The sequence below is a fragment of the Emys orbicularis genome, chromosome 24 (assembly GCF_028017835.1).
Source record: "Emys orbicularis isolate rEmyOrb1 chromosome 24, rEmyOrb1.hap1, whole genome shotgun sequence".
Taxonomy (NCBI): Eukaryota; Metazoa; Chordata; order Testudines; family Emydidae; genus Emys; species Emys orbicularis.
The window spans coordinates 3,140,678-3,165,068 of NC_088706.1; the positions used below are offsets into that span (position 1 = coordinate 3,140,678).

Below are 24,391 nucleotides of genomic sequence, written 5' to 3' on the forward strand. Positions count from 1 at the left end.
GGCGGCGACACCTCTGGATGACGCTGCTTATTGGCGGCATTTCGGCAGCGACACCTATTGACGTTGCCGCTTGTCGGTGGCATTTTGGCGGATGCTCATCCGCTGCCACAGTCCTCCGTGGCTCGTCATCTGGCGCCCACCAAATGAAAAAGGTTGGGGACCACTGGTCTAGAAGCTCTGCTTTGGTGGAAATGGTTTGGTTTGAGGTCACTAGGGGAGAAGACATGGCTGAGAAAGTTGCCCCAGAGGATCTTCTTCGGAGTCAGTCATTTTTGGCATGTGGGCTCGTTCCAAAGTAGCCATCACCAGACAAAGAGGGAGCTCTGTACTATCCCAAGGTGAGAGCCCCTGCAGGACCCATGTATTATAGGAAAATTAAACCCTCTAGTATCATTTCAAAGTTGAATACACCAAAATAATCCCAGCTTTCCAGTACCTGCTCTGGACCATCTACAGATAATTGCAGTGGACTCTTAAACATCGATCCTCTCAAAAGTACCAGTACATCCACACAAGGATCCATGAGATGAACTAACAGCAATATCAAAGAACAGAAGGAATCTCGAGGGGTATAATGATTCAGTGATTATGAAGAGTGCTGGGAATAACTATGTATGATATGGGGCTAAATTTAATATGCAACTACAGCACCCTTTGACATTCTTAATGAAGTTATACACATTGGCCAGCAAAATGACAACACACACTAGATAAAAAGATGCAACAGCCCGACAGTCTCTAAAGCCAAAGAGTACTATTGTACATTTCACACCTCAATCAATCACAAAGGATCAAATGCTTCTGACTTCTACCAATCTGCTATAGCTCCCAAATGAAATGGACCTCTCATCATCTTTCCCCACATAGGACTAAACTCAGTGTGCTATTCTCTCCATTAATATAGCGGGCATACCCTATTTTTTGTTGAGGATGAGCCCTCAGTGAACTTGAATGCTTCCAGATGGTTCTGAAGGAGAATATGTTATTTATGACAGACAACTCTCTTGATGGCTTGGTACCACTCTATAACAATCTTTTCCTCAACTATAGATAACGGTGGTCCCCTAGGTGCCTGCTTCATCCTTGGAGGATACAAAGATTTACAGTTGACCTGTGACAGACGAAGCAGAGAAGATGACAGATGTTTTTAAATTCATATGGTGTGACTATACCGATGGCAAAAAAAAAAATATCTCTTGACTTCTACTATAGCATGTGCAAAGTCCTGATCAATGGATTTGGTCTGATTGCAGATATACTAGTTAATGCAGACTGCCTTCGTCTGATTGTTGATGAGACTTTCTCCAATTTGGAGGAAACGTCTGGTTACTTTACAGATACAAGTCAGAGGTAGACTGAATTCTCTATATCTGAGATAGTGGGGCAGAGCCTGGGAAGAGATAAATACTAGGTTCTCTCTCTGGTTGAGTTTTGGTCTGCATTATGCACTGGTAGAACTTCATGCCACAACCTGTTATTTGGGTCCCTGTCTTTCCTGACTGGTACAGACCACTGGAGAGATGGGAAAGGCACTGGATCCTTCAAAGGAGGTGTTAGCATGCTCCAGTTGTGAAGAGCAGAGGGTTTAATGCTCTTTAGGAAGCATATTTTCAGCTTCTGTCCAGAAACCCACCTCGAAGCAAACTATCAACCTTAGCAGAGATTATAGAAAAGGTTACAGTAGAACTAAATTTCTCAGTTCTGGACTTCCCTGCGCTTTTTTGATCAGGGGTCCAACCTAGGTACAGAGATTGCCAACCAACACCACAAGTGTAATCTTCTCCTGGCAAAGGATAAAAATCCATAATCCTAGTTATCAACTCTCCCTTCAGTACCACAGATCACGAAGTGTTATGGCAAGTCAACAGGGCTGCTCTTTAGTGGCTGTGTTACTTTTTATGGAGAGATCCTGAGGGCTCTTTCACGTGAAGTACCGCAAAGTTCTATGAAGTCACTCAATGAGCATGCTAAATGAGTGGCAAAGTAATATGGCCCTAAATATTTCAATATATTGATGATCGATTTATTGCCATTTCCTACAGCTCAGAGAGTGAAGTTGAGCATCTTCCCTAGCTCTGGACGAGATTGGCTATGGATGAGAGTGAGCTGGATGAAACATATTACAGATAAAAATGGAATGATATAGTGGGTTAAAGGAGGCAACTGGAGGGGTGGCTTATGTCGGATCCTCTGAAGGCATCGGGCCATAATCAGTAGTAAAATTAAAAAATTAAGGGTCTGGTTAAATTTCCAGCTGCTGCTAGATGCTCAAACAAGAGCAGTGACAAAGACACCCTTTTCCTGCCTCTGGCAATGGGGTTGCATCCTTTCCTCTCAGATGAAGACTTTTCCACTATAATCCATGCCTTTGTCACCTTTAGATTGGACTCAATGTGCTCTATACATAGGTTACATCTTAAATCCATTCACAAGCTGAAGCTAGTGCAGAATGTTGCAACTTGTTTGTTAAATGGAGTATCTTGCTGTAAGTGCATGATGGCAGTGCTCCAGGACCTATCCCTTGGCTCCCAGTTGTTGATTTTGAGTTTTAATGCCATAAATGGGTTGGGATCATCCAACATAAAACACACTTCTTTCCTTGTGCAATCCTGCAGTAGTTGTGATCAGAAGAAGCATATGAACTAGAGCTCCCTGGGTATAGAAGAGGGAGCTGGTCAGACCACCCGCTCTGAGGGTTTCTGACATTGTAATTCACTCCCATCTCCTAGTTCTAGACAGCCCAACTTAACTGACTTTCAGGGCATGCTGGAAAGTATACTTTGAGCAGGCATTTGGAGAGAGCTGAAGTGATTAGGGAAAGTATTTATTTAGGGGCCAGAAGATGGATGGGGGACAAATTATTTAATTTATCCTACGTTTGCAGGTTGGTGATAGTATGTATGATATTGGGGGGAGGGAATGACTAGAGAGGAGAATATACTGCTGTATTGATTTTGTAATAGTTTTCATAATCTATTTTTAGTTGATGGAAAGGATAGCAAGACTCTGGATAGACCAGCTTGTGTGTATATTTAAATCCAAACACATAAAATTAAATAAACAGCAAAAGCAAATACACCCTTTCTTCAGCTGAATCATTAGCCAAGCAGAGCATACATCAAAGTTATTTTAGATCAAGTATTACGCTCACAATCAACACAAAGAATATCTTTTTTGTTGTTGGTGTACTGTATTCTAACTGCTTCTCTTGAAGCATATGGTATTGGCCACCGTCAAAGACAGAAAAACAGAACAGACAGACCATTTATTCTGATCCAATATGGCAATTCCTATGTTTCTGAACATCAATTTCAATGAACAAACTCCCCAGAAATGACCATGTGCAAAACCATTAGCTTCAATTAAATTATATATAAGAACTTGTTCATCCTTGCTGTTCATTCCTTGTTTGGACAGGTGTGAAAAGCCCGAACACTTTGCCTTTTCAGTCTTCAGTGCTTCTGTTTGTAAATGCAATAAAGTGCTTTATTCAGAGACTTTTCCAGAAATCAAGATCATCTTCAACTGGCCCAATCTCCCAGTACCTTCAGGTTAGGCATTAGAGTTCTCAGCTTTTCTAGAAAGCTGTTTCATACAGTTAACTTAATAGAAACAATAGATTCTGGACAAACAGGAACCAAAGTAAGTAATTTATATCAGTTTTGCTGTCAACTTGGTAAAGAAGTGTTCACATATATGTGGCGGGAAAAGGATGTGGATAGACAAGTTAGCCCAGGGAAATGGGATTCGACTTACGAACAAAATCAGCAATCTTGATTTGCAGCACAATAAAATTAAAATTTAAGTTTTTAATGTACTTTAAGACTAGCATGGTTAAAAAAAAAAAACTATAAAAGTTGGGTGGGAACAGGTTTTGAAGAAATTGCAGTCGAAGAGGTGAGAAATTATACACTTAGTGAACATGTCCAATTATTAGACTATAGGCAATTCATAACCACCAAATAGTTCCATACGTTTACATATTTGGCTGAGCAAAGCAAGGCCTTACACTCAACTCAATAGCATTTCTCTGTCTGTAACGTGGTAACTTTTGAAAACTGCACTGGCTCAATTCCAAAATGTCAGGGAATGTTCCAGGTATCAATTTGCCAAAATCGGTAAGATTCTGCACAAGTCAGAGAAGCCTGATTTCCACTGATCTAGTTGTTATGATTACGCAGGCTCTGGATACAAGGGTGAGGTCAATGCCCTGAGGGGTTAAGGTGAGATATTGGGGCTCGAGAACTTCTCTCTACAGCACCAAATGGGCATTCTGTGGACCTAATTTAAGTGAAAATAAGGCTTGCTGGAAGCCTCTCTCACGTTCACCCACTGGGCCCCTCACCTCCACTCCAGCTAGGTCTGCCCCCAGCTGGGACACTCACACTGGGGCAGGAGCTGGCCCTCAGGGGGTCAAGGGATCCAGCTGGGTATACAGCTTCACCTACATAAACACTGAAGTATGCAACCCTCTAGATATTACCAAATGATTCTTTAGGGCTTCCTAGTAAAAAATGAAAAAGTGAACAATGAATCTTAAATTAGTAGCCACTGGACTATTGGCAACTTCTCAATGGAGAAGGAAATTTTTTTGAAAATTAGACAAACGTTAGTAAGTAGGGTTGTCAAATTATTAAAAAACAGTCACAGTGAAACACAATTTTAATAGCAATGTTAAACAATAGAATACCAATTTAAATTTGTTATAAATATTTTGGATATTTTTCTACATTTTCAAATATATTGATTTCAATTACAACAGAATACAAAGTGCACAGTGCTCACTTAATATTTCTGATCTTTTTTAGTTTACAAATATTTGTAAACAAAAGAAATAATATTTTAAATTCATCTCATTCAAGTACTGTAGTGCAATCTCTATCGTGAAATTGCAGCCTACAAATGTAGAATTATTTTGTACATAACTGCACTCAAAAAAGAATATATAGAACTTTAGAGGCTACAAGTCCACGCAGTCCTACTTCTTGTTCAGCTTAATTAAGACAAACAAGTTTGTTTACATTTATGGGAGATAATGCTGCCCACTTCTTATTTACGACGTCACCTGAAAGTGAGAACATGCATTCACATGGCACTGTTGTAGCCAGCATTGCAAGGTATTTACATGCCAAATATGCTAAATATTCGTATACTTCCATGTTGATGGGTTCTGCTTGATAATGATCCAAAGCAGTGATTAAATCACGACTATTTTTTTTAAATCTAGATAATTTGTTTTGCATTAATCCCTTGCATTAACTGCGATTAAGTTGACAGCCCTAAAATTATGTTTTGCTGTAATTGAAGGGTTAACTCATCAAGTACATACCTATACAACAATATACACGAAGGATAAAAACATACTTAAATATTTAGTTAGAATTTGCAACACTGGACAGTACAATCACCTGCAAGTGACAGAGCATTTACAATTGTTTTTGAATATCTTTAAATACATTACACTTGCTTTGATTTGCTAATATAAGCAGAAACAGATTAGGAGGTACTTACATTAGGTGGTTACTTAATTAGATATTTTGAGACATGTGGTACCTACTTGTATTCCACTGAGGGTTTATGCGTGTGCACCATGCATCAAGAGCTGGAGATTTTTTCAAGAAGTAGTGTCTGTTGGGCCATGCATGTGCCCTTTGCTTGCCTCACATTTTCAACAGAGGTGATTGAGGGTGGGGCAGACTGACCTTGTCTCCAATTCCTTCTCCACCGTGAATGCAAGATATTCGCAGCAGAGGGGAAGGAGGGCAGGAAGTGGAATACAGATAGGGACCACAAATCTTGAGGACCCTCCAGTTACAGGTAAGTAACCTCCTCTTCTTCTTTGAATGATGGTCCCTATTATATTCCACTGAGGGTGATTAACAAGCAGTACACTTAAGTCGGAGGATGGTGCAAGGATGAAGATGGAAAGGTTGAGCAGAGGACAGCCGTGCCGAATGAGACATCCGTCGCAGAATCCCAAACCTATGCGTGGCAAGGTATGTACTGAATGCCATATGTCCACTCTACATATGTCCCAAAGCAGCACAATGTGGAGGATGGCCGAGGTCGAAGCCTGGGCTCTCATGGAATGGGCCCTCACCCCAGGGGATGGAGGCAGTCCCGACAACTGATAGCATAGTAAAATCCACTTGGAGATTGCATGCCACTTAACCCTCTTGGCTATTGTTTATCGCAATCTAGGAGATTTCCTGATTTGGTCTTGTCCTCTGCAAGTAGAAGGCCAAGGCCTTATGGACATCAAGGGAGTGAAGTCATCATTCCTCTTCAGAGGCATGAGGCTTCAGGAAGAGAGCAGGGAAATGTATGGGTTGGTTGAGATGAAACTGGGATATGAACTTTGGCAGAAGCTTGGGATGTAGGTGCAGGGAGACTTAATCCTTATGGGAAAGTGGAGAAAGGAGGGTCTGCCCTCATGGCCCCAAATTCACCTACCCTTCTTGCCAAAGTGATAGCCACAAGGAAGGCAACTTTCATGGAAAAGAGGGACATAGAGTAGGAAGCTAGAGGCTCAAAGAGCTGTTTCATCAATGCCGATAGAACTAGGTTAAGGTCCCACTGGGGGGCAATAGGTTGCACGGTGAGGTTCTAATGAGGCCTTCCAAAACCTAGCAATCAACAGGCGTGTAAATATGGAGTGTCCTTCCACAGGGGGGTGAAAAGTGCTACATTGCTGCTAGGTGGGCCTATAGAGAGTGGAGGGCGAGACCCGGTGACTCCAAGCACAGGAGGTAATCCAAAAAAAGAGGAAATCTTCACCTCTTCTAGGGAAAAGTCCGTTCTGTTGGGCCCAGGTGGTGAAGCGGTTCCACTTGGCCCAGAAGGAACGCCTTGTGGACTCCTTCCTGCTACTCAAGAGGTTGTCTTCTGATGAACATGCCTGTTCTATGCCCATCTAAATACCACACTGTGAGGTGAAGTGTCTGCTGATCAGGATGTCTGATCTTCCCATTATGTTGCGTTAGCAGCTCAGGGAAAGTAGGGGATGGGAAGTGGAGGGCAAGCTGACATGTAGAGAAGGTTGGGAAACCAGAAGCGTCCGGGTCACAGTGGGGCAATCAGGATAACCATTGCTCTCTCCTGCCTGATCTCGTGGAGTACTTGTGGCAGGAGTGGTGGTGGGGAAGACGTAGTTGATCTGGTCCAACCAGCAGAGAATGAGTGCATTTCAAGTGGAAACCAATACTGCACTAGGAGAGGTATGTGCCTTGGGGGAGGCAAAGAGGTCCCTTGTCGGAGTCCCCCATTTGTTGAAGAAGTCGCTTACTACGGTATCGTGGAGTTCCCACTTGTGATCGGTCATGAACTGTCAGCTGAGAGAGTCTGCAATCACGTTCTGAGTCCCTGGAAGATAGGCTGCAGATAAAAGGATCTTGTGGACGATGCACCAATATCATAGATTGATCACCTCACCACAAATAGAGCAGTTAACTTCATGCGCCCTTGTTTGTTGATGTAGTAAACAGTGGTGGTGTTGTCCAGAATGATAAGAACATGATGTGTAAATGGATAGGAGAAATGCTTGGCATGCCTTCCTTACAGCTCTGAGTTCTAGAATGTTGACATGCATCCTGAATTCCTGAGGGGTCAATGTTCCCTATGTTATGTGATCTCCCCACTTATGAGGGATGTGTTGGTGATAAATAGTCTTGTCCGGGGAGGATGGGAGAAAGGGGACCCTCACACAGACCTGTCGGGGTCTGTCCACCACTGGAGGGAAGAGTGTACTTCAGTAGGAACTGTCAGTATCAGATCCATGGCATGGCACATGGGTGAGTAAACTCTCTGGAGCCACATCTAGAAGCAGCAAAGGTGGAGACGAGCCAAGGCAGTGATGTATGTGCCCAAGGCCATATGGCCAAAGAGGGATAGGCAAGTCCTGACCGGGACAGAAGGACCGCTAACTACTTGGGCTACGAGTTCCTGCAGAGACTGGAATATGTTCCTTGGTAGGTACGCTCATGCTATGATTAAGTTGATGGAGGCCCCTATAAATTCTAGGGACCATGTGGGGTCCAAAGTTGATTTTTCAACATTGATGCTGACTCCAAGGGATGAAAGGAGTCTGAGTAACATGGAGGTGGAAATCTGGACTTCATCTCTGGACCACGCTGCTAAGAGCCAGTCATTGAGATAGCGGAATACAAGGACCTCATAACACCTGAGATGGGCCTCTATGATGGAGAAAACTTTGGTGAAGACCCCGGGAGCAGTGGTGAGTCCAAATGGCAGGACCCTGTATTGAAAGTGCTGAAGGCCCACCATAAACATCAGGAACCTTCGGTGGGACGGATGAATGTTTATATGAAAATAAACATCCTGAATATTGAGAGCCATAAGCACATGCCTTCTTCGAATGATGGGATGACGGCTGCTACGGTGACCATATGAAACTTGGGCTTTGCGGATGAAGCAATTGAGATGATAGAGATACAGGATTGGGCTCCACCCATCCTTCTTTTGGGGTATCAGGAAGTTGAATAGAAAAGTCCAGAGGAACCCACTCTATCGCCCCTCTTTGTGGTCTGAAGGCCACCTCCAGGGCGAGGATTCTGTCATGAGTGGTCCTTCAGGAGGGATCGGGGAGGGGGTTGTGAATGAAGTAGCATAAAGAACTCGATCATATAGCCATAGTGGATGACATTTAGCACCCACTTGTACAGGAACTCCTCACTTAAAGTCATCCCAGTTAACATGGTTTTGTTGTTATATTGCTGATCAATTAGAGAACATGCCCGTTTAAAGTTGCGCAATGTTCTCTTATAACATTGTTTGGCAGCTGCCTGCTTTGTCCACTGCTTGCAGAAAGAGCAGCCCATTGGAGCTAGCTGGTGGGGACTTGGAATCAGGGTGGACTGGCAGCTCCCCTAAGTTCCCTGTGTGGCAGCCGCTCAGCAGGCTAATCAATTGCTGGCAGTTCAGCTGTCCCTCCCCCCACTGCCATGTGCTGCTCCTGCCCTCTGCCTTGGAGCTGCTCCCAGGAGCCTCCTGCTTGCTGTGGGGAGGGGGGGAGGGAGGATGAGGGGGGCTAATGTCAGGGTGTCCCCCTGCTCCTGCCCCTCACTTACCCCATCTCCATAGAGCGGGGGAGGGGGAGGAAAGAGACAACAGGGCTCAGGACAGAGGGAGCTTGCTGGGAGCAGCTGCTGTCTCAATTTGCTGATCTACTTAAAAAGGCAATGTACTTAGAGTGCGGTCAGCATACTTAAAGGGGCAACATGCATCTCTCTCTCACACAGGGTCTCTCTCTCTGTCTGCCATACTGTCTCCCCTCCCTCCATTTGTGCTGCTTTGTAGAGTGTGAGGCTACATTAACAACAATGTGTTAACCCTTGAGGGCTCAGTCAAGTACTAGATCATCATTTAGCAGTATGGCATTCCCTGGGAAATATCCCACCCTCTGACTTCACCACCTCAACTAAGCTTCACGATCATCATTGCGGTGTACAGTATTAAATTGTTTAAAACTTGTGTGTGTGTGTGTGTGTGTGTGTGTGTGTGTGTGTGTATAGATAGTCTTTTGTCTGGTGAAAAAAATTTCCTTGGAACCTAACCTCCTCCCCATTTACATTAATTCTTATGGGGAAATTGGATTCGCTTAACATCGTTTCGCTTAAAGTCGGATTTTTCAGAAACAAAACTACAACGTTAAGCGAGGAGTTACTGTACGTTGTTATTGCACTCCAAGCTTGTAAAGAGAGTGCTAGACGACACCCAAACAGGGTGGGGTGTTTATATCGCAGCAGGCAAGGTGACTGAAAGCTCTCTAGAGTTCCTCAGAAATACCTCTTCTGTAGGGGTTGCATGTGGGAGGAGGAAGACTGGGAGGGTGGGTCCTGGAGGATGAGATTTTTGAATCTTCTGATACTTCCTTGGTGTTTCATAAGGCTGTTGATGGAAAAACTGGGAGGTTCTGTAATGCTGTGCGGGCTGCAGCAGTAGAACTTAAGTTTCAGCACACGTGTGTAAATACTCAAAATGGAATGTAGCTCTCAAAACCTTGAGGGTGTGGAGGGAATCATCAGGTCTTTGATGGTATTTTGTACCTCCCTGGGTAAACCAGACAAATGGAGCCCCACTACCTCCTCATGACGATGTGCCCATGGCCATTTAATGCGATGAGGTATCTGCTGCATGTACTGCTGATTGGACTGAGGTCCTTGCTAACAGCTTCCCCTCCACAATTATTGCCTGGAATCGGGTCTGGTCCTGTTGTGGCAGTTACTTGGCAAAATCCTTCAATTTTCTGTAATTCAGGAAATCATATGTGGCAAGTAATGCCTGATCATTTGAAATCCTGTATTGAAGGCTGGCTGAAAAGAAGACTTCGTAGCCTGAAAGGTCCAGTTGCTTGCCCTTCCTGTTGGATGGGGTGAAGCATGGATGCTGTTGCCTAGCCCGTTCTGTCATTGCATGTACCACAAGTTAATTGGGAGGTGGATGTGAGAAGAGAAACTCAGACCCCTTGACTGGTACATAGTATCTTTTTCTGCCTCTGTTCGGGTAGGCGTACGTGTGGCTGGCGTATGCCAAACTGTGAGAGCTGGCTCAAGGATGGCATCGTTGATGGATATCGAGGCCAACCAGAGTCGCTCTGAGAGAAGTATATCCAGCAGCTTATGCTGAGTGTCTTGGATCTCCTCCAGGGGAACGTGAAGCTCTCCAGCCACTCCACTCAGGAGATCCTGGAATTGCTAGTAGTCATCAGAAGATGGGCAGGACGTTGAAACCACTGCCACATCAGGAGAGGATGATGGGAATTTCTCCTGTTCCAGCAGTACCGTCTGAGACGCTCATCTTCCATTACAGGTTCCAAACTCCGACTCGAAAGCACCTGAGATGGTGAAATAGACGAAGCCTCCCTGACAGAATGGACAGGTTTTGAGAGAAAGTATTGGGGCCAGGATCCCCAATAGGGCCAGCAGGATGGATCCAGAGGGTGCTGAGGAGGGCCCCATGGTGCAAGGAAACCAGTGGCTCCACAGCAGCTGGAGTGGAGAATACTGTCATAATATAGAAGGCCTCAGTGCGTACTCGTAGTGGCGGAAAGGGATGGATGGTCCCTAACCCTCATCCAAGTCCTCTGAAGATGAAAACTTGGAGACTGGTTCCATTGGCAGTACCATCGGAGCTGTGCACTGCTGGAGTGGGGGGCGAGGAGTGCCTCAGATGTGGCAAGTCTGATGCCGGATATAACGTCTCCCTGGAAGTAGAGGGCTCCAGAAAGCATTGGGACCTTGGTTCTCCCAGAACAAACACTTACTGGGGTTCTGGCACTTTTCCCAACCTCCCTGGAGTCAAGAGCGCTTTCTCGGTCCCCGGAACCGAAATGGGAGCAGTGGTCTTCCTTGGAGCTTATGGCTCTCTGGCTCTGAGCAATGCTAATGTTGACTTGTGTGTGCAGGTCCACACTCGGTACTGGCGGATCTGTGGATTTATGCAGCTTCTTTTCATGTTTGTGCACTTTAGGTTGCACTCAGTCCCCATGACTGGAACTCACGGAAGGAGTCTCTCCCTTCTTAGGTTTAGAGGAAGACTTACTGCCATGCTTATGTGCATGTCTCCTTATCTCCTGACTAGGCCCATGCGCATGGTCCATAATGGTGGTACTGCTGGTGCCGGCCTTGAACTTCATAGTTGAAGGCACACTGCTGGTAGCCTCAGGTTGACGTACAGTGGGGTTGCCTGGCCAGGGTCAAAATGAGGTCTCATGGCAACTTCCATGAGGTACTTCTGGAGGTGGAGAGTCTGGGTATGGCTTGGGAAGAACTGGCAGATACTGCACCTGGATGAAATGTGGGCTTCTTCCAAGCAGTAGATGCAGTGTTGATGTTCATATCTGACCAAGAAGGAACGCAGGCAGGAGGTGCAGATTTTAAAGCCTGGGGTTCTCTGCATAGGCCAGTAGCCGCACATGGGTGGTGGTGGTGGGTGTTCACTGGGAATAAAACATCCCAAAAAGGAACCCCGATCCTACTAACAAACTACTATAAAACAGAAATAGTTTTACAGTTTTTACCATGTACACTTTTTTTTTTTTTTTAAATAAAGTGCATCACACGCAAGAGGACACTAATAGTTCCGACCCAGACCATGTGGCACTCAGAAGGAACCGGAGACATTATTGGTCCAGTCCGCCCTTTATCACCTCAGACAAAACCATGAGGCAAGCCGTGGGTGCATGTGCAGATCAATGAACACTATTACCTGAAAAAAATCTCCAGATCCAAACACATGGTGCACATGCATAAACCCTCACTGGAATACAGTAGGGACCATCACTCGAAGAAGAACTGTCTTTTCAGTTTAAAGCAAAAAAAAGTCCTTGATGACAATGACTATTTTTGTATAAGATTTCTCTAAACAAAATGATTTTTTGTAATTGTTAATATTACACTTGTGGTGCTTGTGTGGTAGAGAGATTTGTAAAATTGCTAAACTACTTCCTAAATAAACAGTTATTTTAAAGGAGGAAATCATTTAAATTTGCCATAATAAAGGCTGCCCCTTCTTCCTTAATTTTGCTCCAATGATATGACCACGTTATTTTCTTGCCCCACAGAACCTGGGCCTCAATCAATGCCTAGAATACATAGTAAGGCTAGACCTACAGTACAGCTTATATTGGCATAACTTATGTCACACAGGAGTGTGAATAAACCACCATCGAGCGACATAAGTTACACTGACATAAGTGCTTGTGTGCACAGTATATGTTGGTGGAAGAGCTTGTCCTGCAGATATAGCTGCTGCCGTTCGCCGAGGGAGTTTTATTGACAGAGCGTCTTCACCAGACGCACTGCAGCTGCATCAGTCCAGCTGTGCCGCTGCAGCACTGAATGTGTAGCCATGCCCCCAATGAGGCAGTTATCTGAAGCCCTCACACCACCCCTGCCTCATTCAAAGGTGTGTAACAAATAAAGCAGGGGACTACAGGAAGAGAAAGGATGGGCTTGTGGTTTAGGAAGTGCATTGGGGCTGCTTCTTCAGGAAGTGGGCAAAAGTAAGATCATCCTGGACAGACATTGCCTTTGTCCTCCGCCTCAGTGGATATTTACATGGGCTGATGATTCCTCAAAAGCTATCACACTCTAAACAGTCATATTCCTTTTCAGCACTATCCCTTTGCCCCCAGTTAGGTGATAGGCTGAAGCATTGTTAAGGGGGGCTGGGACAGCCTATGAACCTTGGGCAACCATTGACATGAATTATATCAAGACAAGGGTGTTACATATCCACAAAACAGGCTAGAAGTACAGTTTTCTGCATCAAGCCAGGATAAATTTCCATGATGCCCAACCTTCCAACCAAGCCAGTCACCAAGACCTCCAAGTGTGATGTGACAATCAAACAGCACTTGGAAGTTCAACCTCCTTTGAGGAGTTAATCAACCAACTAAGCAATGCAAAGGCTCTCAGGACAAAACCCTCAGCCCAGACACTCTGCACAGAAGCCAGATGATTGCTTTGAAGCAAGCACAGAAGCAGAACCACTCCAACAGAACACAGAAATTCAAGGTGAGTGCTCCATCTAGTTCAGTATCCTATCTCTAAAACTGAAGAAGCTGGCATTGGCCACAAGATACCCAAAAAACCAAAATAGATATGGGACAACCTGCTCCCAGGGAAGTTTCCTCCTAAACCCCAGAAGTTAGAGGTTAGATTATGCCCTAAAGTAGTGGTTTTAGATACTAGTTACTAAAACTTTGGAAGGTAACTCTGGATGTTGCCCTCTAGGAAAGCAGTTCCTTCTCTACTTAGGCACAAGTAGCTTAAAAGCCATTAACCTCTGGGAAAGCATGGCCATTTTGAATGAGAGAATTGTGAATGTAATGGGAAAGACAGAAAAATAGTTAATAACATTGCTTAAACACTAATTTCTTCAACAGTACATATGAGGATAACTGGCAATGATTTTTAACTACACCTCTACCCCAATATAACACGACCCGATATAACATGAATTTGAATAGAACGCGGTAAAGCAGTGCTCCGGGGGGGGGGGGGGGGGGGGCTGCGCACTCCGGATGATCAAAGCAAGTTCGATATAACGCGGTTTCACCTATAACGCAGTAAGATTTTTTGGCTCCCGAGGACAGCGTTATATCGGGGTAGAGGTGTATATGGAAAATGTAACTAAAGACAGCCATTTGTTAGCAAAAAGGGTTCAAAAAAAGACACTAAACAAAGATTATGTACAGAATTTTATTTAAGGGTCAAAGATGCATTGCTCAGCAAAATAAAGAGTTAGCAGATGCCTCAGTACAAGTGACCATGATCTTATTTGCTGTGTGAAAACAGAATACAGTCCCAGACAGTAATATAGATTCTTGGCATTGTAAAAGGGCCAATTTCTCAAAGCTAAAAATAATTATACGAAATACTGACTGGGAGCATAATGCTTCAGTTAGAGGGGCATCTTGGCTGAGAGGATATGAAAGGAACAATAAAATATAAGTCAGCATGCAGCAATAAGCAAATGGGAAAAGGGGAAATGGACTGCAATGAATATAAACTAGAAGTTAAGAATTGCAGTTGACTCATAAAGGAAGTTAAAGGTACCAATGGAGTATCAATGGCTAACAGGTCAAAGGACAATAAGGAAGAATATTTTTAATGAATCATGAAACAAAAGAAATCCTAACACTTATACAGATCTTTACTAGATTGAGATGATGGTAATATAGTCAATGATGCGCAGAAGGTAAAAGCATTTGGTTAATGTTTATTCTGTATGAGGAACAAAGCTAGATAATGTATCCACCTCATAACCGCACCATTCCAGCAGTAACCAAGGAGGGTGTTAAGCAGCTTCTACTAAAGTTAAAAGCTTTCAATCAACAGATTTGGAAATGTTGCACCCAAGAGTCTGCAGGCCACTGGTGTTAGTTCAATAAACCTTGGAAAACGAATTCAAGAGACCAAAAAGAAAGTCAATGTTCTGACAATATTTAAAGAATAAAACAGGATGAGTAGCTAATAATAAGCTAATTTGTTTGGCCTCAATGTCAGGCAAAAATAATGGAACAGATGATGTGGGACTATCAATAAAGAGAAGACGGAAAAATAATTAAATGACAATCAACATAGCTTAATGGAAAATAGGTGTTGTCAAGCAAACTTTTTTTTAACTACATTACAAATCTGGTTGATAAAGGTAACTTGATAGAATATACTTTGATATCTGTAAGGCATATGACTTATTACCTCAAATTAATAAGTTTGCATTACATTAAATCAGTGGTTCTCAGACTTTTGTCCTGGTGACCCCTTTCACACAGCAAGCCTCTGCATGCGACCCACCCATATAAATTAAAAACACTTTTTAATACATTTAACACCATTATAAATGCTGGAGGCAAAGTGGGGTTTGGGCTAGAGGCTGACAGCCCGCAACCCCCCCATGTAATAACCTCACGACCCCCTGAGGGGTCTTGACCCTCAGTTTGAGAACCCCTGCATTAAATCAATGTGATACTTTTTAGATAAATTAAAATAGGCTAACATCTCAAAATACAGTGATCAAATAGTGGGGGTACTTCTAGAATGATCGGGCCGCCCCTTCTTTGTATCTGTAGTAATTTACTACCCTCACCCCAAGTACATATACTGCAACCCAGTTCTGAAAGCACAGCAGAGAACAGCGGCTGCTGGCCAGGCGCCCAGCTCTGCAGGCAGCTCCACGCCAGCAGCAGCACAGACGCAAGGATGGCAATGTGAAAAGTCATATTCCTCAATACAACTTTTCACAACAGACTTAGCACCCCATTGTCACGCTTATTTCTGCACTGCTGCTGCCAACCTAGGGCTGACAGCCAGAGTCCTGTCACTTCCTAGTGAGGGATTGGAGGGACGGGAGGAGGAGGAGAGCCTGGGCTGCCGGAGGGAGGAGACCCTGAGCCCAGGTGGCAGGGCTCCGGCTATCAGCCCCGATGTGGCAGGGTTCCAGCTGCCCCTTTATCCCCACCTCCCAGATGTGCATGGCACTTCTGCACGAGCCCCAGCTACCTGGACTGACAGCCAGCCAGAGCTCTCAAAAAAATAAATATAAATAACCCCTCCCACACACACACACACACACACACACACACACAGAGCTTGTGCCTCCCTTGACACGTTCCTGCTCCTCCCTTGGGAGGCCTGCCCCATTGCTTAAGGACCACTGTTCTAGAGGGTTCCTGCCTCATCTTTCTCAGCCTTATGCCATTTAATAAAAAAAAAAAATTTAAATCAATGATCTGGAAGAAAATATAAAGTCTTTGCAGATAAAGTTTGCAGATGACTGAAAAATTGTAGTAGTAAACAACTCACACAGAGTAATCTAGCTTTCTTAGTAAATTATGTAGAATAAGTTGAAACCATGAATTTCAATATAGCCAAATGCAAGTTCATAGATTTAGGAACAAAAACATAGGCCAACATTTACAGGATGGGCAACTATTCTTGAAAACAGTGACTGCAAAGTACTTAGGGTCATTGTAGTAAACCACCTGAAGACGAGAGGGATGTTATGGCAAAAAAGGCTAACAAGATCCTTGGATGTATAAACAGGGATCTAGTTAAGAGTAGGGAGACAGTATCACTTGTATATACAGCACTGGGAGACCACTACTGGAATACTGCATCCAGTTCTGATACTCGTACTTCAAAAGGAGACTGAAAAAACTGGAGAGAGTTCAGAGAAGAGCTAAGAAAGTGATTCAAGGAATGGAATACATGTCGTACAATGAGAAACTTAAGAAGTTCAATTTAGCTAAGCAAAAAAAGTTTAAAAAGGTCTTGATCATAGTCTATAGGCACCTACTGAGGTAGAAAGTATCTGATACTAGGGGACTAATCGAGCAGAGAATGCATAACAAGATCCAATGCCTGTAAATTAAATTTAGAAAAATTCAAACTGGAAAGAAGACAAATTCTTAAAAGAAAGAGTAATTACCAATAAGGGAAGAGGTAAATTCATTATCACTTAAAGTCTAAATAGAGAGGTTGCATATCTAACTCAACCACAAGTTACTGAAAGTGTTCATTTATATAGTAGGGACAAATAATTCCCTTCAATACAGGAATTGCCATATGAATTCTTCAGTCTGTGTTATGCAGGCCAGACTATGCTCACAGATGTCTTTTCTCACCCTAAACATACATACATATATATATATATATATATATGAATGAGAGAGAGAGAGAGAGAGAGAGAGAGAGAGAGAGAGAGAGAGAGAGATGAACCTAGGTATGTAATAGCTCTTTCTAGTTTGCTCGTGTCCAGCTGTGACGAAGCCGTGACACCAGCGCAGAACATATTATTCTAGAGTGTGATCTTCTATTACCAGAGACACAAAGTTTACAGCAACAAACGTGGTCAGACGGATTAATTTATGAGGTAAGATTAGAATAACTAAATCTAACATTTAAGCAGCAACTAAGAAGAGAGAGTCATACTGGTGAGACAATTTCCAAATACAGTATTTGAAGGATTAAGACATCAAAGATGGACAGGAATTGCCAAGAGATGAAAAATCCACTTGCTAACAATAAGTAGTTTTCCCTCGTAAGAAGGTCTAGGTCATCATTTCTGCAGAAAACAAGATTAAATAAAAACACCATCATAAGGAGCAAAGATCATCTTCCAAATGTTAACCGATGTCTAATGTCTTCTCAAATCTGCATATAGCTCCAATGTCTGTGCTGCTGCTCATAGATTCCACCCCATAGCTGTTTGAGAAAGTAATGAAACACAGTCAAGTATTGGAGCTATTCATAGCAAAGGATGATCCAAAAACGCAAGCCAGATGAGGGGATAGAATAGCAGAAACTCCACACCAGACCCTCCAGAATGGGATGCAGTGGTAGTGGAAAGGGAAGGAGGAGGGGGACAAGTCTCTTCCCTCCAAGAAGCCAAAAGAGGGAGAGTGGGCAAGAGAAAGGAAAATGGAAAGCTCTTCAGATTTAACTTGGATGCTTAGGAGACAGAAGCTGATGTGGAAGACCAAGCCCATCAGCTGGATCCTCAGGCAATTCTAGAGATTAATTCCTCCTCCCCAGCAGATGAATGAAGTGTGTGGCTGGGCTTGCTATTCAGTTACAGGCCTCACTGTTGGCTCTCCATCTTCCATATCAGTCTTTGGTTAATAAGTGTTTTAGTCTAATACAACGATTATCTAGCTAGGAGTAATTAAGGAATGGAACAATTAAGCTGACCAGGAAAAAACATTGCTGTCAGTTAATGTATAAGGTTGCAAAGTAGATTCCCCAAGAATGTGGTGGAATGTCTAGTCCTAATAATAGTGCTTAAGACATTTTAAACTAATCTGAACAAAATAATGGACAATGTGCTGTAGAATTCAGTCCTGCACTGACTGGGAAATGGACTGGATGGCTTACTATCACAGGTCTTCTCCATCCCTATGTTGTCAAGCTTCTGTGTAAACCCCTCATGAACTAGTTCTGCTCATACTACCCACATATCCACATGCCATATAAAGTAGTTTCAGCTAAAGAGGGACTCTGAAAAGTTCTGGAAAAAATGAGAAAGGGATCAGAAGTCACACTAGTCGTCAATGTTATAATTAAAGTTGCAAAACCATTTCCACTGTAGTCACCTGTTGTCACATGCATGCTTTCTAAAATATTCACCTTCTGCACAAAATTTTACATGCTTCGTTTCTAGCAAAACTGACATTCTGTACAAATATTAATTTTTATTCATGAGGATAACTCAGCCACTGAATTTTGAAGCTTCAGACTTGGTATGTAAATAGGCCTTAATGAACAATATGGACTTTGCTAATTTTGAAGAAGCGAGTAAGAATCTTTGAAATGCAGGATTCACCAAGTGTTGTAGAAAATTCCACTAGGCTGTTAGCTACATGCTTAGACATGGGTGTAGGCAAACCTGTATCCACGGTGAGTGAGCTGCACAGCTACTTGGTTATAGGAATTTACTACCTCACCTACTGAAGCAGATTGTAAACTCAAAAGATTCTGAACAAGGATGAACAGAACTTGTAAATATAGGAAACTACTTAGCATGTCAAAAGTTACAGTGCCTTTATACTCTAACCACCTCATTATTTCCACACCAAGAAGCTGATAAAAACTCTGCTAGTGAATCTTGCTAGCTAATAAACTGAATAGGTGTATCAAGAAAGTTACGGCTCTGATTACATTTGCTGAATTTCAAAGAACCATCAAGTTCCACAAGTCTAAGCAGCTCTGTGTTTATTACTTTTCCCTGAGCCCCATCCTGCCTTCTTCCTTAAAGAGCTTGGGAAGTTAAAATGGAATTAGCATTAGAGCAATGTTAAGGTCACAAAATAAAGCACTCAAATAAGAAATTTCCTTAAGGTAAGGTTATCCTGCAACAATATATAAGGCACGTTGCACATGTAGTATTTTCCTGTTTTGAAGACTGATTGTTTGCACAGTCTATGTCTCACCTTATTCATAAGATCAAGTTAATATTGCAGAAGAATTTACAGGTTGAAGAGACCTGTTCACACCAGGGTCTGAATTAAGTTAATGAATTGCACCTCCTAATCCAAGAGATAAATTTAGCTCCTTCATTTATGAAATTTCTTGACTTTATAATACTTTATTTCTTAATCTTAACATTGCTTTAAATCTAGTTGTGTTCATTCCTGTTAGCTGCAGACAATATACACAGATATTCAAAATATCTACTTGAATTGCATTTAGTCAAGGGTTTGAGCAGTCTACCACAAAGCAAAAACTCTTATAGACTAGATTATACCTGCAACTTTGTCCCGAATAAGTTTAGCAGATTCAACTTCGCCAATACTGCTAAATAGACTTCGTAACTCATCCTGTGTCATGTTTTGAGGGAGGTAGTTCACGATTAAATTTGTTCTACCAATATCATCCCTGCAATCTTCAGCCATGTGATCTTCATAACCATTAGACATTCTATAAAATATCTGCAAAGAGAAAAATCACAAATAAGGTCTACAACTTCATTTTAAAATAAATTGAACTTTCTCTGCCTGTATTCAATTGAAAGCTTTTTACTTTAGGAAGATGAAAACAAGTAGCTATTTCAAAACTATATATTATCTTAATTTCTTAAAGGAAAACTCCAGTGTTTTTCAAAAAAAATTCCAGGCTATTTCATTCTCTCAAGCTAACAAACCTGAACCACTGAAAAGCCCCCCAGATGTTCATTTCAATAAATTGGGGAGAAAAACAACAAAAAACAGGAGTGAAAATAGATTTTAGGTATGTTTCAATGTATAACAAATCACATACACAAAACTATGTTAAAAGTTACATATGAGCAAGGGGCTGAACTCAGATTGCAGGGGCAACAGCTTCACCCAAGGTAACATTGGAAATCTATGGCAGAGACTGAAATAGAAGCCAGTTCTCTTGGGTTCCAGTCCAGTGCCTTAACTACAAGTTATTTTCTTACAAACCTCTGCCTCATACACTGTCCAGCCTTTATACAGAATGAGGCATGGGTGTTGTAGAACTGACAGCATGTGATCACATGAAGACTTTAATCATTCATAATACATACAGAAGAGGCAAATTAAGATTGCATAAGAACCTTAATTCTGGCATTTCCTAATTTAGGGCTTGACTTTGAAACTCAAGCATGCTTTTAACAGGGGTGGGTTTTTTATTACAATTTTTTTAAGTTTAAAAAAAAAAAAAACTGAAAAAAATCCAGAAGTTTCATGGGAAGTCATACTGACCACCTCACTCAACTTAAGTCATCAGCAGGACTTGAATCCAGAACTTTTTAATCCACAACAGAGATGTACTACCTGAGCTAAATGAATAACTGGTCACAGTATCAGGCTGTTACCCACTATGTGGGCCAGCCACCCGAAGGGCAGCGACTTACACAACTATCTGAGAATGTTGAGAATCAGAATTGCCAGGTTCTATTTCTGGCTCAGGAGGGAAATGGGGCCTAGTGGTTATAGAAAGCCCAGACAAACACACAGGTCTGGCACATTCATTCTCAAAAACAAAGTAGCTAGATGGCTGAGACTTGGTCTGCAACATTAGAGACTAGAGTCCTTGTGGCACCTTAGAGACTAACAAATTTATTTGGGCATAAGCTTTCATGGGCTAAAACCCATTCTGTTGTTTTTACTGATACAGACTAACACGGCTATCCCTCTGAAATTAGAGTGTGTGTGTGTGGGGGGGAAATTATACTTCCCTGCCTCCTAAACTAGGAGTTACTGAGTTACAAGGCTACATACAAAGGCTGTGAAGTGCACAGAATCAGTGGAAGAATTCGGACTAAAACTCAGAATCCCAGATCTTGGCCTAGCACTCCTTCCTCTATGCCAAAAGGGCTGCAACAGCTCCTACTGAGCGGAAGGATGCCTAAGCGGATGGTTATTTAAAAACAATGGGCATAAAGAATATTCTTAAGTGATGGAAGCCCCTACTGTACACAACTAGGAATTGGTGCACTGGCATGACCTTACATCTGGCCAATTACAACAACATTTTCAAAAGAAATCTATGTCCATGAGCACACTCATACCGTTATTAAATCTTCCCTGTAGAAATTAATTCCAACTTCAACTTACCAAATCACTCCCATCACCAGTTATATAAAGCAGAACCTTTCAGCATTCAAGATTAAAATTTAACCCAGAGTGCAGCACTATGTTAAACTGGAATTCTAGATGGAAATATGTACCACCACCAATCTTCAGGAGATTTGCAAGTGTTAAAACATTGGAATACCAAAAAATTCTGAGTTAAAAGTAAAATGTAAAAAAACCCTACACTTTGGACAGTATACAGATGCAAAATTTTCCACCCCTGTAGTCCTGCCATGCTCCATACAAACTTATGAAACTACTATACCTATACACCTTCAACATTAAAAAATTTAAAATTTGTGTTACCATGGAATCAGAGTACCTTGATTCAATATATTGATGTATAAATAAGGTATGCAAACACCCACCCCTCAAGTGATATCATGCACTTCACACTAAGTTGTTCTAATACCATCCTTCCTTCCCATAGAACACTCTCATGCCAGCCACTGGAAGCGTTGAAGCTATTTTAACCTTTTAGCCACAGTGATCTTATTCCTTCTAACTTCAGAAATACTAAACTCCATACACTCTCCTGGTCTGGCTACCAATAGGCTTTGCATTCTTCAGTCTGAAGAGAAAGGTATACCACGATCCAATGGCTAGAAGTTGAAGCTAGACAAATTCAGACTGCAAATAAAGTGCATATTTTTAACAGTGAGAGCAATTAAACATTGGAATAATTTATGAAAGATCATGGTGGATTCTCAATCAGTGATCATTTTTAAATCAAAATTAGACGTTCATCTACAAGATCTCTTTTAGGAATTATTTTGGGGACGTTCTATGGCCTCTGTTATACAGGTCAGACTAGATACAATGGTGCCTTCTGGCCTTGGAACCCACAACAAGCCTATGTTTCACTTACCCTTGTAGTTCAGATTCAAATCTGTGTTACCAAAACACTGAAGGTCAATTCTCAGGGTGAATGAAAATGTTCACTAACTTTGAAAAAAGTTCAAGTGTTATGGTTAAAAAAAAAACAAAAACTCATCATCAGTGAGACATCACATTTTGTCTAAAATTTCTATAAGACACAATGTGGGGACCAACACTGGACCAACTTCTGTTGGAGAGAGAGACAAGCTTTCGAGCTTACACAGTTCTTCCTTAGTCTGGGAAACATACACAGTGTCACAGCTAAATACAAGATGCAACAGATTGTTTAGCATAAGAAGTTACATGTATTTCAAAGGATCAAAATGCAACAAAAATGATTAGGGGTATGTAATGGATGCCCTATGAGGAGAGATTAATAAGACTGGGACTTTTCAGCTTGGAAAAGAGATGACTAAGGGGGGATATGACTGAGGTCTATAAAATCATGACTGGTGTGGAGAAAGTAAATAAGGAAGTGTTATTTATTCCTTCTCATAACACAAGAACTAGGGGTCACCAAACAAAATTAATAGGCAACAGGTTTAAAACATACAAAAAGGAAGTATTTTTTCCACACAACACAGTCAACCTGTGGAACTCCTTGCCAGAGGATGTTGTGAAGACCAAGACTATAATAGGGTTCAAAAAAGGACTAGGTAAATTCATGGAGGATAGGTCCATCAATGGCTATTAGCCAATGGCTGTTTGCCAGAAGCTGGGAATGGGCGACAGGGGATGGATCACTTGATGATTACCTGTTCCGTTCATTCCCTCTGGTGCACCTAGCATTGGCCACTGTCGGAAGACAAGATACTGGGCTAGATGGACCTTCGGTCTGACCCAGTATGGCCGTTCTTATGTTCGTATGATCATTCAAGGTGAAGTGGTCTATGAACACCCCTCTAGTCACAGGAGGGAAAGGAAGGGTGGTGGGGGGAAGAGGACAGCTAGGGAAGGGTTGTTAGCAGGTTACAGATTGTTGTAATAAGCCATAAAACCAGTGTCTCTATTCAGCCTGTGATTATTGGTGTCTAGAAGAGTTATGAATTCAATTAATTCTTTCACAATGAGGACACCACTCATATTACCACATCCCCATTGACACTCATAAGGAAAAAAAAAATCGACTGGACACCACAAAGCAGATGAAACCACACCCTTGATCGTTACATTGATTGCATCATGAAAGAAATTGACTCTGAAATCCTTAAAAAAAAAAATCATACACATCTCGTCAATTGCTGGAAATGGGCCATTTTCATTACCACTACAAACAGTTCTTTTTCTCTCCTGCTGATAAAAGCCCACCTTAACTGATCACTCTCCTTATAATGTGGATGGTAACACCCATTGTTTCTTGTTGTGTGTGTGTGTGTGTGTGTGTGTGTGTGTGTGTGTGTGTGTGTCTATCTTCCTACTGTATTTTCCACTACATGCATCCAATGAAGTGGGCTGTAGCCCATGAAAGCTTATGCTCAAATAAATTTGTTAGTCTCGAAGGTGCCACAAGTACTCCCGTTCTTTTTGCAGATACAGACCAACACGGCTGCTACTCTGAAACTTGTCACATACACCAGGATCTCTCCACCTTTGAGAGGACAGCTATACAGTCCCCGAAGTCTAATCTGGTGATTAGATTATCTAACCACACAGTGATCAAACAATCTGACAAATGAAATGCCATCATAGTCCCCAACCATGGTGACTATGTTAACGAAGTCAACGAGCTCTCTGAAACCCCCATACTATAAAAGAACTCAAAGCAGAGTCCATGCTACAATTCACCCAGGAATTTAAGGACATTAAAACCTTCCTGAACAACTCCAAGACAAACTCATCCTCCCAAGAACCCCACCCCAGGGACCTTCTACATGCTTCCCAAGATACATAAACAAGGGAACCTAGGCAGAC

At 42.3% G+C, this 24,391-nt stretch overlaps 1 protein-coding gene across 5 annotated transcripts in view; it reads right to left on the bottom strand.

Moving 5' to 3' along the window:
- The window catches only part of ELAVL1 (ELAV like RNA binding protein 1), a 92,276-nt gene that overhangs the window by 27,001 nt on the left and 40,884 nt on the right, over window positions 1-24,391 (bottom strand). For all 5 annotated transcript variants that reach the window (XM_065421973.1, XM_065421969.1, XM_065421970.1 and 2 more), the window contains one exon: window positions 19,768-19,951. In XM_065421973.1, coding sequence (XP_065278045.1) covers window positions 19,768-19,939 — 172 coding nt within the window. In that variant the 5' untranslated portion in view covers window positions 19,940-19,951. The remainder of the gene's footprint in view (window positions 1-19,767; window positions 19,952-24,391) is intronic.